Raw genomic sequence first — 14201 nt, forward strand, 5'->3', positions numbered from 1 at the left:
ATTTTCTATAACTTTTTCCACTTTATGTTCCCATGACTTTTTAGATACAGGAAAGTTGTATTTTTTACATAATGACCAGTGGATTAATTTAGCAACTCGGTCGTGTCTAGCTTTCTAATCAGTTTGTGAGATTTTGCTGCATTCACATATTAAATGTGAAATAGTTTCGACTTTGTTGTTGCAAAGTCGGCAGTTTGGATTGTTGGTGGATTTTTATATCTTTGCTTTCATGGCATTAGTTTGTAGTGCTTGTTCTTGAGCAGTGAGTATTAAACCTTCCATTCTTGATGGTTCCCATCTTAAGCCATGCCCATGTAAAATTCTCATCACATTTTCCTTCAATGTTTTTCAAGTGCTGTCCATGCAAAGCTTTGGTTTTCCATCTATTTAATCTGTCATCCAGCTGTTTTTCCTTATTCTGCCTTCGTTTCTGTTTTTATAATGTTCTCTGTTTTCACAGCCTGCAGCAATTTTTCTGTACTTTGGTTCACATAATCATTCAAACTTCATTTTTCTTCTTCTACAGTTTGATGGATTTGCAATAGTCCCCTGCCCCCTATTTTTCTTGACAGGTACTGCCTGTCGATGTCACTTTGTGGATGTAAAGCGTGGTACATAATCAAAAGTTTGCGCCTTTTCCGGTCCAAGTTTTCCAGTTGATGATTCCAGCTGAGTAGCATATCACTGGACCTGTGCCTCCATGTATTAATGCTTTTAATTATGTTTCCAGCCTTCAGCTTTGATTTTAATATTTTTCGGACCCTCCTGATGTATTCCTTTTGCGTTGACTCTTTGACTTTTCCATTCAAGATGTTATCTGCTTCCAATATGCCTAGGATCATCCTTGCTAATGCTTTTGCTATGTTTCCATTTCCCAGTTCTATTCCTTCTATTTTTTTCCATTTTTCCTTGCTGCATGGATAATATAGCACATTTTTCAAGTCCAAAGTTCATTTTGATGTTGCTGCTGAACAGTTGAACTGTTGAGTATTGAAAAACTTTGGAATCAGCAAAAATATTTGTACATTTTTGAAAGCAAATATACAAAAATGGAAAACAATTCTAACAGCAAATGGGGAGAACATTGGTGAAGTCAACATCAGACGAGGAATCTTCCAGGGAGACTCACTTTCACCACTACTGTTCAACATCGCATTAATTCCACTGACAATAATCCTACAAAACACAAAACTGGGATACCAAATCTCAAGCCAACATGGCAAGATAAAAACTATTTTTAAAATTATTGTTATTATTGTTATTTATTCATTAAACATGAAACTCAGTCAACTGAACATTCAAAAATGCATCAAAAATACCATTGATTGGTGCTAATGGTTGATACGGGTTGCTACCAGCGTCCTAGGTATCAACTAAATACCTTCTTAAGATGTACGATGTTCCAAGTAGCGCAGTTTTTTGCAGTTCTGCTGGTGTTATTTCAGGAAGCTGCAATTTGTTGATGTATCTTATAAAATTCTTGGACATCATCATCATCATCGCCATTATTATTATTTGCTTTTCACAAGTTGTTCCATGTGAGATGTTGTGAGTTATCTAACCATCACAATTAAAACAATACGGATTTGCACCCCTGACTTTGGGAAATGTTTTATTAGAGGCTAGTTAGGGTCGAAAGATGGTGGAGACAAACTCAATTTTTTCTCTTTTTCTTTGTTCCAAGTACTTGCAAGTATATTGCTTTTATTCCCTTCTAAAAGGCTATATGGCAGAAGTTTCTTTGAATGCTGTTCTGGGGTCTTTTTGGGGAGGTGGGGTGAGCGGGGGTGAGGAAGCTACTTGCGGGGTGGGGGTTCAAATCAATCCTTTGATGTTTGAGGGAGGGTTAAGTTGCATTGTTTTTGGTGCTCCTTGCAAATTTTATTGCTGAGCCAATCTTGGGATTTTGTCTTTGTTTTCTCAAGAAATTTACCCAAATTCCTTTCCTCTGCTTCCAGATCGAAAGGGAAATTTCACGACATCGTTCTTGATACACAGACACACAAATGCAGACATGCACACGCACACACACACACACACACACACACACAAACAGTGTTATCTTGGTACTCATCTTGAATTGGTTCCGGGAGGCACGATGACAACCAAAAACAATGAGTACCAAACACCTTTTTCCCATAAGGAATAATAATGTAGTGAGTCATGAGGCAGGTGACAAGTTCTCACTTGTGCGTCGAGTACCAAACAAACAATGACTACAGGACAAAATGTTTGCGTCAAAATGCATTGAGTACCAAATTCGATGAGTTCCAAAGCAGTTGAGTACCAAGCTACCACTTATGTATGTGTGTGTATCTGTACACACACACACACACACACACACACACACACACACACACACACACAGAGCCTTTATTATTTTTACAAATAACTCAAGGTGGCAAACTTATCCAACACATCTGTTTCCTCTTATTTTCCTCAAAACAAACAACCAGTGAGGTGGGCCTGATTGAGCGAATGGAATTGGCCTCAAATCACCTAGCCTGCTCTCACGCCTAAAACGGGACTAGAACTCAACTGTCTCCTGGTGTTTGGCCCAAAGTTATCCAGCCGGCTTTCATGCCTAAAACGGGACTAGAACTCACTATCTCCTGGTGTTTGGCCCAAAGTCAACCAGTTGGCTTTCATGCCTAAATCAGGACTAGAACTCACTGTCTCCTGGTGTTTGGCCCAAAGTCATCCAGCCGGCTTTCATGCCTAAAACGGGACTAGAACTCACTATCTCCTGGTGTTTGGCCCAAAGTCAACCAGTTGGCTTTCATGCCTAAATCAGGACTAGAACTCACTGTCTCCTGGTGTTTGGCCCAAAGTCATCCAGGCGGCTTTCATGCCTAAAACGGGACTAGAACTCACTATCTCCTGGTGTTTGGCCCAAAGTCAACCAGTTGGCTTTCATGCCTAAATCAGGACTAGAACTCACTATCTCCTGGTGTTTGGCCCAAAGTCATCCAGCCGGCTTTCATGCCTAAAACGGGACTAGAACTCACTATCTCCCAGTTTCTAGCTTGGTGCCTTTGGCCCAAAGTCAACCAGTTGGCTTTCATGCCTAAATCAGGACTAGAACTCACTGTCTCCTGGTGTTTGGCCCAAAGTCATCCAGCCGGCTTTCATGCCTAAAACGGGACTAGAACTCACTATCTCCTGGTGTTTGGCCCAAAGTCAACCAGTTGGCTTTCATGCCTAAATCAGGACTAGAACTCACTGTCTCCTGGTGTTTGGCCCAAAGTCATCCAGCCGGCTTTCATGCCTAAAACGGGACTAGAACTCACTATCTCCTGGTGTTTGGCCCAAAGTCAACCAGTTGGCTTTCATGCCTAAATCAGGACTAGAACTCACTGTCTCCTGGTGTTTGGCCCAAAGTCATCCAGCCGGCTTTCATGCCTAAAACGGGACTAGAACTCACTATCTCCCAGTTTCTAGCCTGGTGTTTGGCCCAAAGTCAACCAGTTGGCTTTCATGCCTAAATCAGGACTAGAACTCACTGTCTCCTGGTGTTTGGCCCAAAGTCATCCAGCCGGCTTTCATGCCTAAAACGGGACTAGAACTCACTATCTCCTGGTGTTTGGCCCAAAGTCAACCAGTTGGCTTTCATGCCTAAATCAGGACTAAAACTCACTATCTCCTGGTGTTTGGCCCAAAGTCATCCAGCCGGCTTTCATGCCTAAAACGGGACTAGAACTCACTGTCTCCTGGTGTTTGGCCCAAAGTCAACCAGTTGGCTTTCATGCCTAAATCAGGACTAGAACTCACCGTCTCCTGGTGATTGGTCCAAAATCACTGAACTGGCTTTCCTACCTCAGGTGGGTCTAGAACTCACTGCCTCCCAGTTTCTAGCCTGGTGCCTTTAGCCACTAGACCAAATGGGCTGTTAGTATTTTTCTGTGATGATCTTTTCCGTTTCAGCATATTTAAAGATGCTGTTAATGTTGCCCTAAACTCGTGGCCTTGTTGAGAGATAACCGTAACCCACAAATTGTTGGTTTAGAGATAGCTAAAAGCAAACAGCTGCAACCAGGCCTAGCAAGATGCTAGAACAGAGGTCTTCAAACTTGGCAGCTTTAAGACTTGTGGACTTCAAAGTTTGAAGATCTTTGTGCTATAATCTAGCCATTGTTTCATATTTGTACGATAATGTTGTTTTTTTTTTCCAAAAAAACCAACACAGTTTTGTGGTTCTGGGATATGAGATGGCCGTGACGTGGTCTTAATCCCTGGACGGGTTGTTTTTCTAAGTAGAAATGTGTCGCTTTGTTACTGTTTATGGTTTATTTTCTTTATTTTCTTTTAATTTGCATGCCACACAAACCTTGTCATTGCTCACCCGTGGGGGAAGATTAAATGAAAAAGGTAAATAAATGCATTATGGCCTCTTCATTAGGACTTGTATTACAGTTATTAAAGTGTTTTTGTTAGTTACAAAGTTGTGTCCGACCCATCGCAACTCCATGGACAACATTCCTCCAGGCCTTCCTGTCCTCTACCATCCTCTGGAGTCCATTTAAACTCATGCCTACTGCTTCAGTGACTCCATCCAGCCACCTTGTTCTCTGTCATCCCCTTCTTCTTTTGCCCTCAATCTTTCCCAACATTTGCCCTCTATCTTCCCCTTCATGGATTACTGCCTTGTGGTGAAGGGGCTTGCCTAGGTCAACGAAGCTATGAGCTATTCGGTGCAGGGACATCCAAGACACCCATTGCCTTACACAATGTAAGCCGCCCTGAGTCTTCGGAGAAGGGCGGGATATAAATTCAAATTAAAAAAAAAAAAAAGATGGACAGGTCATAGCAGAAAGTTCTGACAAAACGTAATCCACTGGAGAAGGAAAGGGCAACCCACTCCAGTATCTTTGCCATGAAAATCCCATGGACAGTTATTAAAGTATTAAGCTCCAAACTTGAAACAATCTTTTTCCCAGTTCTCCTGGGAAACAAAACAAAATAAAAACTATCAAAGAAGAATAAGAACGTCAGATTATAGGATTCCTGGCTTACAATGAATGAGCTGTGTGTCAGTGTATAAAAACCTCTGGATTCCCTTTATTAAAATTTTAATGAGTTGATAAACTAGGAATTACTATTTCGAATGCAGCTGACCCTGGATTTCTTCTCTGTTCTTCCTGACAAACCAGGATGCTGAATAGCAACGCAACCAAACTTACTGTTCATTGAGGAAATTGGCTAGCTTGACTGCAATGCAAAGAGCTCAACTTGTGATTGGTTCACAGGTAGTCTTTGACTTACGACTGCAATCGAGTCCGGCAGTGACAATTGGAAGTCGAGGTAGTCATTAAGTGGGTCGCTATGTGATTGACTCGATTTTACAATCTGTTTTGGGGGAAGTAAATTCCAGGTTTTGTCAAAAACATCATAAATTGTGGTCAAAAGTCTCTCCAAACGGCTATAATCAAATCTAATCACTTTACTAACATGGCCGGGGGAAGCAGTCATTAGAACTTTGGAACCAGGTGGTAAGTGATGGGTAACTGAATAGTTTCTAGGTGAATGGTTGTAATTCAAGGACTACCTACAGGTACTTAGGAGGGGCAAAGATAAAGCCCTGTGCCTTCATGTTGCAAGCTAATTACAGACGCTTCTCAACTTATAATAGTTTATTTAGTGACCAACGTTCAAAGGGCACGGAAAAAAAGTGAGTTACGACTGTTTTTCACACTTACGACCGTTGCACCATCCCCCATGGTCACAATTCAGATGCTTAGCAACTGACATGCATTTATGACAGTTGCACTGTCCCGGGATCAGACGATCCCCTTTTGTGACCTTCTGATAAGCGAAGTCAACGGGGAAGCAGGATTCACTGAACAACCTTGCAACTAATTTGACAACTGCTGCGATTCACTGAATCTCTGTGGCAAGCGAGGTGGTTAAAATGGGAGCAGAACTTGCCTAACGACTGGCTCGCTTAGCCACAGAAATTTTGGGTGCAATTGTGGTCGCACGTTGAGGACTATGCCTGTATCTTAGCTTGCTATTACAGACAATCAGAGGATGGTCTAGTATTATTATTTATTTATTATTTATTTATTTGCATTTATATCCCGCCCTTCTCCGAAGACTCAGGGCGGCTTACATTGTGTAAGGCAATAGTCTCATCCTATTTGTATATTTATATACAAAGTCAACTTTTATTGTCCCCCCAACAATCTGGGTCCTCATTTTACCTACCTTATAAAGGATGGAAGGCTGAGTCAACCTTGGGCCTGGTGGGACTCGAGCCTGCAGTAATTGCAGGCAGCTGTGTTTAATAGCAGGCTGTCTTACAGCCTGAGCCACACCGCGGCCCTTAGTAAGCCAGGATTTCAGTGATGCATCCAATCCATGTGCGGGCAGGCATCTAGGAATCCGCAGATGTCATTTCTTTCCCCCAGTTCAATTCAAAGCATCTCTTTTTTTACTGGTTTAAAGCAGCTGCGTCATTTACAAAGCTTGTGCATCTGTCCCTGGTTGTCCCCAGGTGCATCTGTCCCTGGTTGTCCCCAGGTGCATCTGCTTTGTTGTTTTTCCCAGCAAAGGGGAGTGGCTGTGCTCGCACAGGGTGGGGAGGGTGGGGAGGAGATAGCTGGGAGTAGCTTGTGAAGCAGTTAGGATGCGGTGGCTTTAATGATGCGGTGGCTTTAATGATGCTAAACAAAAGATGTGCTAAAAAAGCTGGGTTCACTCACTACATGAAATGACAATATGGTCACTCCTGTTGTGTGTCAGCGTGTTGTGTGCGAACTAGCTATTGTGGTTTATGCGCTAAATAATGGCTTAGTGTGCTGTACGTTCCAGCGACTGTTCAACAAACCTTCCAAATGGAGACACAGCTACAGTATTGTGTTGTCTTGAGCTGCGAAAGCTGCTGTGCATTTGAACCTTTGTAATCTTTGTAGTTGTTTTTATTTTAATTTTCTTTGTCAACCCAATTGTTGAGATGGGCGACCCAATATACATTGGATAAATAAATAAATGGAAAGACATACTTTTCACTGGGAATTGGAGCACAGAAAGAGTTTAAAATGCTATGCTTCAAATGTAAGGTTACTTTAGATACAATAAATTTGCTCTCCTTGATTTATTGTCTTTTCGTGCTGGAGTTGCTTATGAAAATTAAAATTGAACACATCTAGAGGGCATCAGATTGGAGAATAGCAACCATGTGTAGTTAAAACTCCCTGAATTACTTAGTGGCGAGAAGCAAATTACAGAGAGTTTGCGTGAAATGCTGAATGAATAACATTATATTTGATTTTATGCTTTGGAAGACGTGTGTGTGTGTGTATGTATGCTGTACACTCGAACTGTGTGTGTGTGTGTGTGTGTGTGTCTGTGTGTGTAAACTACAGTCCAATGAAAACACACGGCAGCCAAAAAGAAACTCTAGCACTCTTTGAACAAGGATAAGATTGTCTTTTTATTACGTTAATTTCAAGGCAAAATAAACAAAAATAAGAACTGACGTATTAGGCAGTCATTAACTAGAGTTGAATGGAAGAATTTTTTTTAGAAGAAAAACAAGAAACAGAAAAGTGAACTCGGCTAGATAAAGATACAATGGCTGAATGTTAGATATGATTTATGGTATAAAATATTCAAATCTTATTAAACCGTCATATGAACTTCTTTTAAAACCTCTAAATTCAATTTCTCTGTAAGCCAAAGCTTTCCTCGTGGGGAATAAAAGCCTTATTAAACTGTTGGAAAATCGAGAACTGATTTTCCTAGATGAATTCTTACTCATTCTCCCAATGTTGCCCCACTTCATATTTTCCGTTAAACTATGGTTTACTGGATAAATCACAGATAGCTGCATTTACACAAAACTAAGGCAAAATTTTGGGTTAAAAACAGAAGTAGCTGGATTCGAACATCCGAATTTTGCTTATATGACCATGGAGATGCGAGTGTGTAAAAAATGGTCATGTCACTTTTTTCTGTGCCGTTGTAACTCTGAATGGTCACTAAGCGAACTGTTGTAAGTCAAGGACTATTTAGTGTTTTGTCAACCACCCCTAAACTTTGTGCATTTTCCAACTCCAGTGTTCCAGCAAAGAGGGTATTAAAATGTGATTTCCCCTCCCCCCCCAGTTTACTTTGGCTCCTTAAATGGATTCAACGACGTTAATGCAATAAGTAGAACAATGCGGATATTCCTTCCTTTTTCTTTCTATGCTGTCATGTTAGAGAGTTGGTTGTGATTTTTTTTTTTTTTGGATCTGGAGTTTATGCTAGAGGCCTCAAGATCTTCCCCCTTAAGTGGAGGTTCACATAGCTTAAGATCTGTGTATCTGAACCTTAGCCACTTTAAGATGGGTGGACTTCAATTCCCAGAATTCCCCAGCCAACATGGCTGGCTGGGGAATTCTGGGAGTTAAATCTCACACATTTCAAGTTAAGGTTGAAAAAGGCTGCTTTAGATCTATAGATCTATAGATCTAGTCCAATCAGTATTTTAGAGCAGGGTTGGTCCAAATTTTTATTTTTGTTTTTGAATTTTCCACTTACTACGATAAGAACTCTTGTGTTCCCAACAGTCGTAGCAAAACAGTCTAAAGGTTGAGAACATAACTAATGGCAAGGGCTGCTTGAAGCACCTGCTACTCTGAGGACCAAAGTCTACTCCTGCCTCCTCTTCCTCTCTTTCTGCAACTTGATTGATTTAAGAGTTTTGCACTACTCGGTTCCCGTAAGCTTGAAGGAACTTTCAGAATGACACAGCAAAGTCTAAAATAGAATTTTAAAAAAACCCAAGAACATAAAGGCATCATAAACCTTGACAGTATCACTGTGAGGGTGGGTGGGCTTCCTCATCCCCAGAGCCTTCCCTAAGTAGTCAAGCATTTATGAGACCCCAGAATCTCAATAATATATCGGAATAGTACAATAACAGAGTTGGAAGGGGCCTTAGAGGTCTCCTAGTCCAACCTCCTACTCAAGAGGGAGACCATATACTACTCCAGACAAATGGTTGTCGTCTTAAAAACCTCCAGTGTTGGAGCATCCACAAATTCTGAAGGCAAGCTGTTCTCGCTATCAGGAAATTTAGAATAGAATAGAATTTTTTATTGGCCCAGTGTGATTGGACACACAAGGAATTTGTCTTGGTGCATATGCTCTCAGTGTACATAAAAGAAAAGATACGTTCATCAAGGTACAACATTTGCAACACAATTGATGGTCAATATATCAATATAAATCATAAGGATTGCCAGCAACAAAGTTACAGTCATACAGTCATAAGTGGAAAGAGATTGGTGATGGGAACGATGAGAAGATTAATAGTAGTGCAGATTTAGTAAATAGTTTGACAGTGTTGAGGGAATTATTTGTTTAGCAGAGTGATGGCCTTGGGAAAAAACTGTTCTTGTGTCTAGTTGTTCTGGTGTGCAGTGCTCTATAGCGTCGTTTTGAGGGTAGGAGTTGAAACAGTTTATGTCCAGGATGTGAGGGATCTGTAAATATTTTCACGGCCCTCTTCTTGATTCGTGCAGTATACAGGTCCTCAATGGAAGGCAGGTTGGTAGCAATTATTTTTTCTGCAGTTCTAATTATCCTCTGAAGTCTGTGTCTTTCTTGTTGGGTTGCAGAACCGAACCAGACAGTTATAGAGGTGCAAATGACAGACTCAATAATTCCTCTGTAGAACTGAATCAGCAGCTCCTTGGGCAGTTTGAGCTTCCTGAGTTGGCGCAGAAAGAACATTCTTTGTTGTCCTTTTTTGATGATGTTTTTGATAGCTGTCCATTTAGATCTTGCAATATGATAGAACCTAGAAATTTGAAGGTTTCTACTGTTGATACTGTGTTGTCTAGTATTGTGAGAGGTGGAAGTATGGAAGCGTTTCTCCTTAGTTCTAGGTTGGTTCTCTCCTTGACTAGTTTTCCTCCATTGCTTCATATTCTGCCTTCTGGTGCTTTGGAGAATAGTTTGACTCCCTCTTCTTTGGGGCAGCCCCTCAAATATTGGAAGACTGCTATCATGTCTCCCCTAGTCTTTCTTTTTATTAGACTAGACATACCCAATTCCTACATCCATTCTTCAGACAGGGCCAAACAAGGGGGCCATCACTAAGAAGGCCTGTTCTTGGGGTATCTTATAGATAGCAAGAAACCATTGAGTGGGAAGCTTCTTATGGATATCCAGGTCTTGAGGCATGAAAGTTGCAATCAACAGTTTTCTTCTTAAGAGCTGCAATGCTTAGTGACATAATTGCCAGTCCCAATTGTGGTTGCTACCATAGCTCGGTTTGCATAAGATGCTGAATTGAAATGAAACCACATTATGGGTTGAGAGCCCTAGTGGCGCAGTGGTTAGAAGGCTGTACTGCAGACTAACTCACTGCTCACTTTAGGAGTTCGATCCTGACTGGCTCAAGGATGACTTAGCCTTCCATCCTTCTGAGGTTGGTAAAATGAGGACCTAGATTGTTTGGGGCAAGAGACTGACTCTGTAAACAGCTTAGAGAAAAATTGTAAAGCACTATGAAGCGGTATATAAGTCTAAGTTTTATTTCTATTTTTATCATTTCATTCCCATGATGTTAAAATGCAATATTGCAGGCAAGCTCACTGCTCACTCCAGGAGTTCGATCCTGATCGGCTCAAGGTTGACTCAGCCTTCCATCCTTCCGAGGTCGGTAAAATGAGGACCCATATTGTTTTGGAGCTGTATGCTGATTCTGTAAACTGCTTAGATTGGCCTGGAAAGCATTTTGAAGCGGCATATCAGTCTTAAGTGCTATTGCTATTAATGGGCAGTTTCATTTTAGTTGGCGAAAGCCCTCGTATACATCGTAAAATCTGAGTTGTTTAAAGACAAGAATATTAGCAATGTAAGTACTGGCAAGTGTCTTCATAAAGTTGTCTTTATTGGGGAAAGAAGAACTCCATTGCTAAGTATAATCTTGAAGACTCTTTAGCTCCGAATTCCAGGGATCGTTTGGTGCCTTTTCCAAACAGCATTAAGCTGTAATGATAATACTGAGGGTTACTTGTATGTTGAGTATATTCATTTATTGACTGTTTAAAAATTATGGCTTATAAGGTGTCAAATTGGATTTCTTCAAGGGCCGGATCAGGATTGTAGTTCTCCGCAGGCCGGACCTGGGGCAGGGGGCAGGGGGCAGGGGGCAGGGGATGGGACAGACACCTCCTGCAGCACCCTGCTGGCCAAAACAGGCTGTGGGGGGGTGCATGAGGACCCGCTGCCCCACATTTTTGGCCTGGATGGCATCCTGCACCACTTTGCTGGTCAAAACAGGGCCCAGGGGGCCTCACGCGCCCCCCCCCCATGCTCCATTCTAGCTGGCAAAGTGGTGCAGGAGACCATCCAGGTCCCCAAAATGGGGTGCCTCATGGGGCCCTCCTGCACCCTGTTTTGGCCAGCAGAGTACTTCAGGAGAACGTCCATGCCCCAAATGGGCCGTGGGGGAGCGGGTGTGCACCCCCGTGCCCTGTTTTGGCTGCCAGAGGCATCGCGGGCCAGTTCTTTGCTATTTCCAGGCTGACCCCGCAGGCCAGATATAAGCACTCCGCTGGTCGGATGCTTGAGTTTGATACCCCTGGCTTATAGTTTAGTACAGGGGTCTCCAACCTTGGCAACTTTAAGCCTGGAAGACTTCAACTCCCAGAATCCCCCAGCCAGCAAAGCTGGCTGGGGAATTCTGGGAGTTGAAGTCCTCCAGGCTTAAAGTTGCCAAGGTTGGAGACCCCTGGTTTAGTATAATGGAGATTTACTTTTCCTAAGAGGCCATATGACAAACTGGGACTGTTACGGCTGACCAAACCAATGTAGGCTTTGATGATGCCTAAGCATGCAAGTGTGTACATATGTAAATTGGAAAAAAAAATAGTCACATTCAAAATAAAAGCAACGTAGTTTTATTACATGCATGGTGAACGCTTCTTCACATTCGATTTCTAATTTTTGATTGACCCCACAGAGGGGTAGCCAATGGGCCACATGTGGCACGGAGGTTGTAAAATGCTCGGGTCTGGTATAACGGGTGGCCCATCTACTGTATCTTAATAAGTTATCTGATATTGAGTGTATCAGAGTATCATAGTCTCATAAAAATAATTGGAGGACGTTTGGTTGGAGTCTTCTTCTGTTAGCAAGGAAATGTGGTGCTAAAATTAGATTTGGAAGGAAAGTGTAAGAGGAAAACCTGGAGGCAGAGTTGAAAGGGGAATCAGCCTAGAATTCCTACGTAGCCACAAACAGACTTAAGCCCAACCTCTCTTGATTTCCGTTGACCCTTATCTTAAGTACCTTAGGTGCTAGTTCAGAAGATTCCTGTGTGTAGACTTTTAGCAATAAAGCAGTTTAATTGAACTGTCACTGTGGACCTTCTCTTTCATGCCCGACAAATAGTCGATTTACATTTGCATTTCGTAACAACCATGAACTGAACCGTCTTAATCCCACTCTTTTTGTCTCCCCAGTTTGTGGGCCAAACATCGACATACGCAACAGTATGGAGGAACTGAAGCAGCTGGAGGGCTGTACAGTGGTGGAAGGATATCTCCAGATTTTGTTGATCAATCAAGGAGAGGACTTTAGCAACTTCCGCTTCCCCAAACTCACCATGATCACCGATTATTTGTTGCTTTTCCGCGTGGCTGGCCTGGAGACCCTCAGCGACCTCTTTCCGAACTTGACTGTGATTCGGGGCAAGAGCCTTTTCTACAACTACGCGTTGGTCATCTTCGAGATGACCAACCTCAAGGAAATTGGGCTGTACAACTTGAGGAACATCACTCGGGGAGCCATCCGGATCGAGAAGAATTCTGACCTCTGTTACTTATCCACGGTGGACTGGTCTCTGATCTTGGATGCTGTTTCCAATAACTACATTATAGGAAATAAACCGGCAAAAGAATGTGGGGATTTGTGTCCAGGAACGGTGGAGGAGAAACCGCTGTGTGAGAAGACTTCCATAAATAATGAATACAGCTTCCGCTGCTGGACTTCCAACCACTGCCAGAAAAGTAAGAGTTCATTGATGGTTCAATTTTAACTAATAATGCTGTCACCTGTGTAATAACACCCTCACAAAAATGCATATGTTTGTTGTCTTCTCCAACTTAGATCAGGGGTATCCAACCTTGGTGGCCACTTTAAGACCTGTGGACTTCAACTCCCAGAAATCACAAGCCAGCATAGTTCTTCAATTCTGGGAATTGAGTTCCCAGTTCCCAGGTTGGATACTTCTGAATTAGATGTACAGGTAGTTCTTGACTTACAACAGTTCGTTTAGTGACCGTTTGAAGTTACAACGGCACTGAAAAAAGTTGACTTATGCCCATCGTTCACACTTAACAACCATTACAGTAACCCTATGGTCACATGATGAAAACTCAGGTGCTTGGCAACTGACTCATATTTATGACAGTTGCAGTGTCCCGGGGTCATGTGATCCCCTTTTGTGACCGTCTGACAAGCAAAATCAATGGGGAAGCCAGATTCACTTAACAACCGTGTTAATAATTTAAGACTGTCAATGATTCACTTAACAAATGTGGCAGGAAAAGTAAAATGGGGCAAAACTCACTTCACAAATTCCCTCTTAACAAAAATTAATTCTGGACCCAGTTGCGGTTGTAAGTTGAGGACTACCTGTATTGGAACTGCAATTCCCATATTCCCAATGGGAATTTATTTATTAATTAGATTTTTATTTAATGTATACTGCTTTTATTACTTTATAAGTATTGTCAATTTATTCAGTAGTTACATTCCCAGCATCCATTGCGTGCTGTGTTGGGGAAGGTTCCTGGGATAAATTTTACGCTGAGCGGTACTGTATTAGCGTTGATGTAGACTGTGAATTTAGGGGAGGGGGGGAACTTTTTAAAAACGTTATGCATTGGGTTAAAATAGTCTGCAGTAAGCCAGCTTGTCTGGGTTGCCATTTCGAACTAGAAATTCTAGGAAAGCATCTACAAGGTAGCTTTGTTCCTTTATTATATTTGCATTGTATTTTTGTTCTTTAAGGCATTTCAAGGTGATGTATAGAAACCGTCTCCTATCTTGATCTATCTTGACCTCCTATCTTGACTTTCAGCAAATGTTTCTTCAGATCAAGAGTCCTTGAGAATGTCCAATTTTGACCTGCAAATAAATGATAATGTGGGGTTGTGCATGCATGGGCGGCGGGGGGGGGGGAGTTGCGGCGTGCTCCC

The 14201-nt window shown here is 42.0% G+C and overlaps 1 protein-coding gene across 1 annotated transcript in view; it reads left to right on the plus strand.

Moving 5' to 3' along the window:
- Positions 1 to 14201, plus strand: part of IGF1R (insulin like growth factor 1 receptor) — a 273210-nt gene that overhangs the window by 18803 nt on the left and 240206 nt on the right. Inside the window, exon 2 of the mRNA XM_058156688.1 lies at positions 12462 to 13007. Within this exon, the coding sequence (XP_058012671.1) occupies positions 12462 to 13007 (546 nt within the window). The remainder of the gene's footprint in view (positions 1 to 12461; positions 13008 to 14201) is intronic.

The sequence above is a fragment of the Ahaetulla prasina genome, chromosome 13 (assembly GCF_028640845.1).
Source record: "Ahaetulla prasina isolate Xishuangbanna chromosome 13, ASM2864084v1, whole genome shotgun sequence".
Taxonomy (NCBI): Eukaryota; Metazoa; Chordata; class Lepidosauria; order Squamata; family Colubridae; genus Ahaetulla; species Ahaetulla prasina.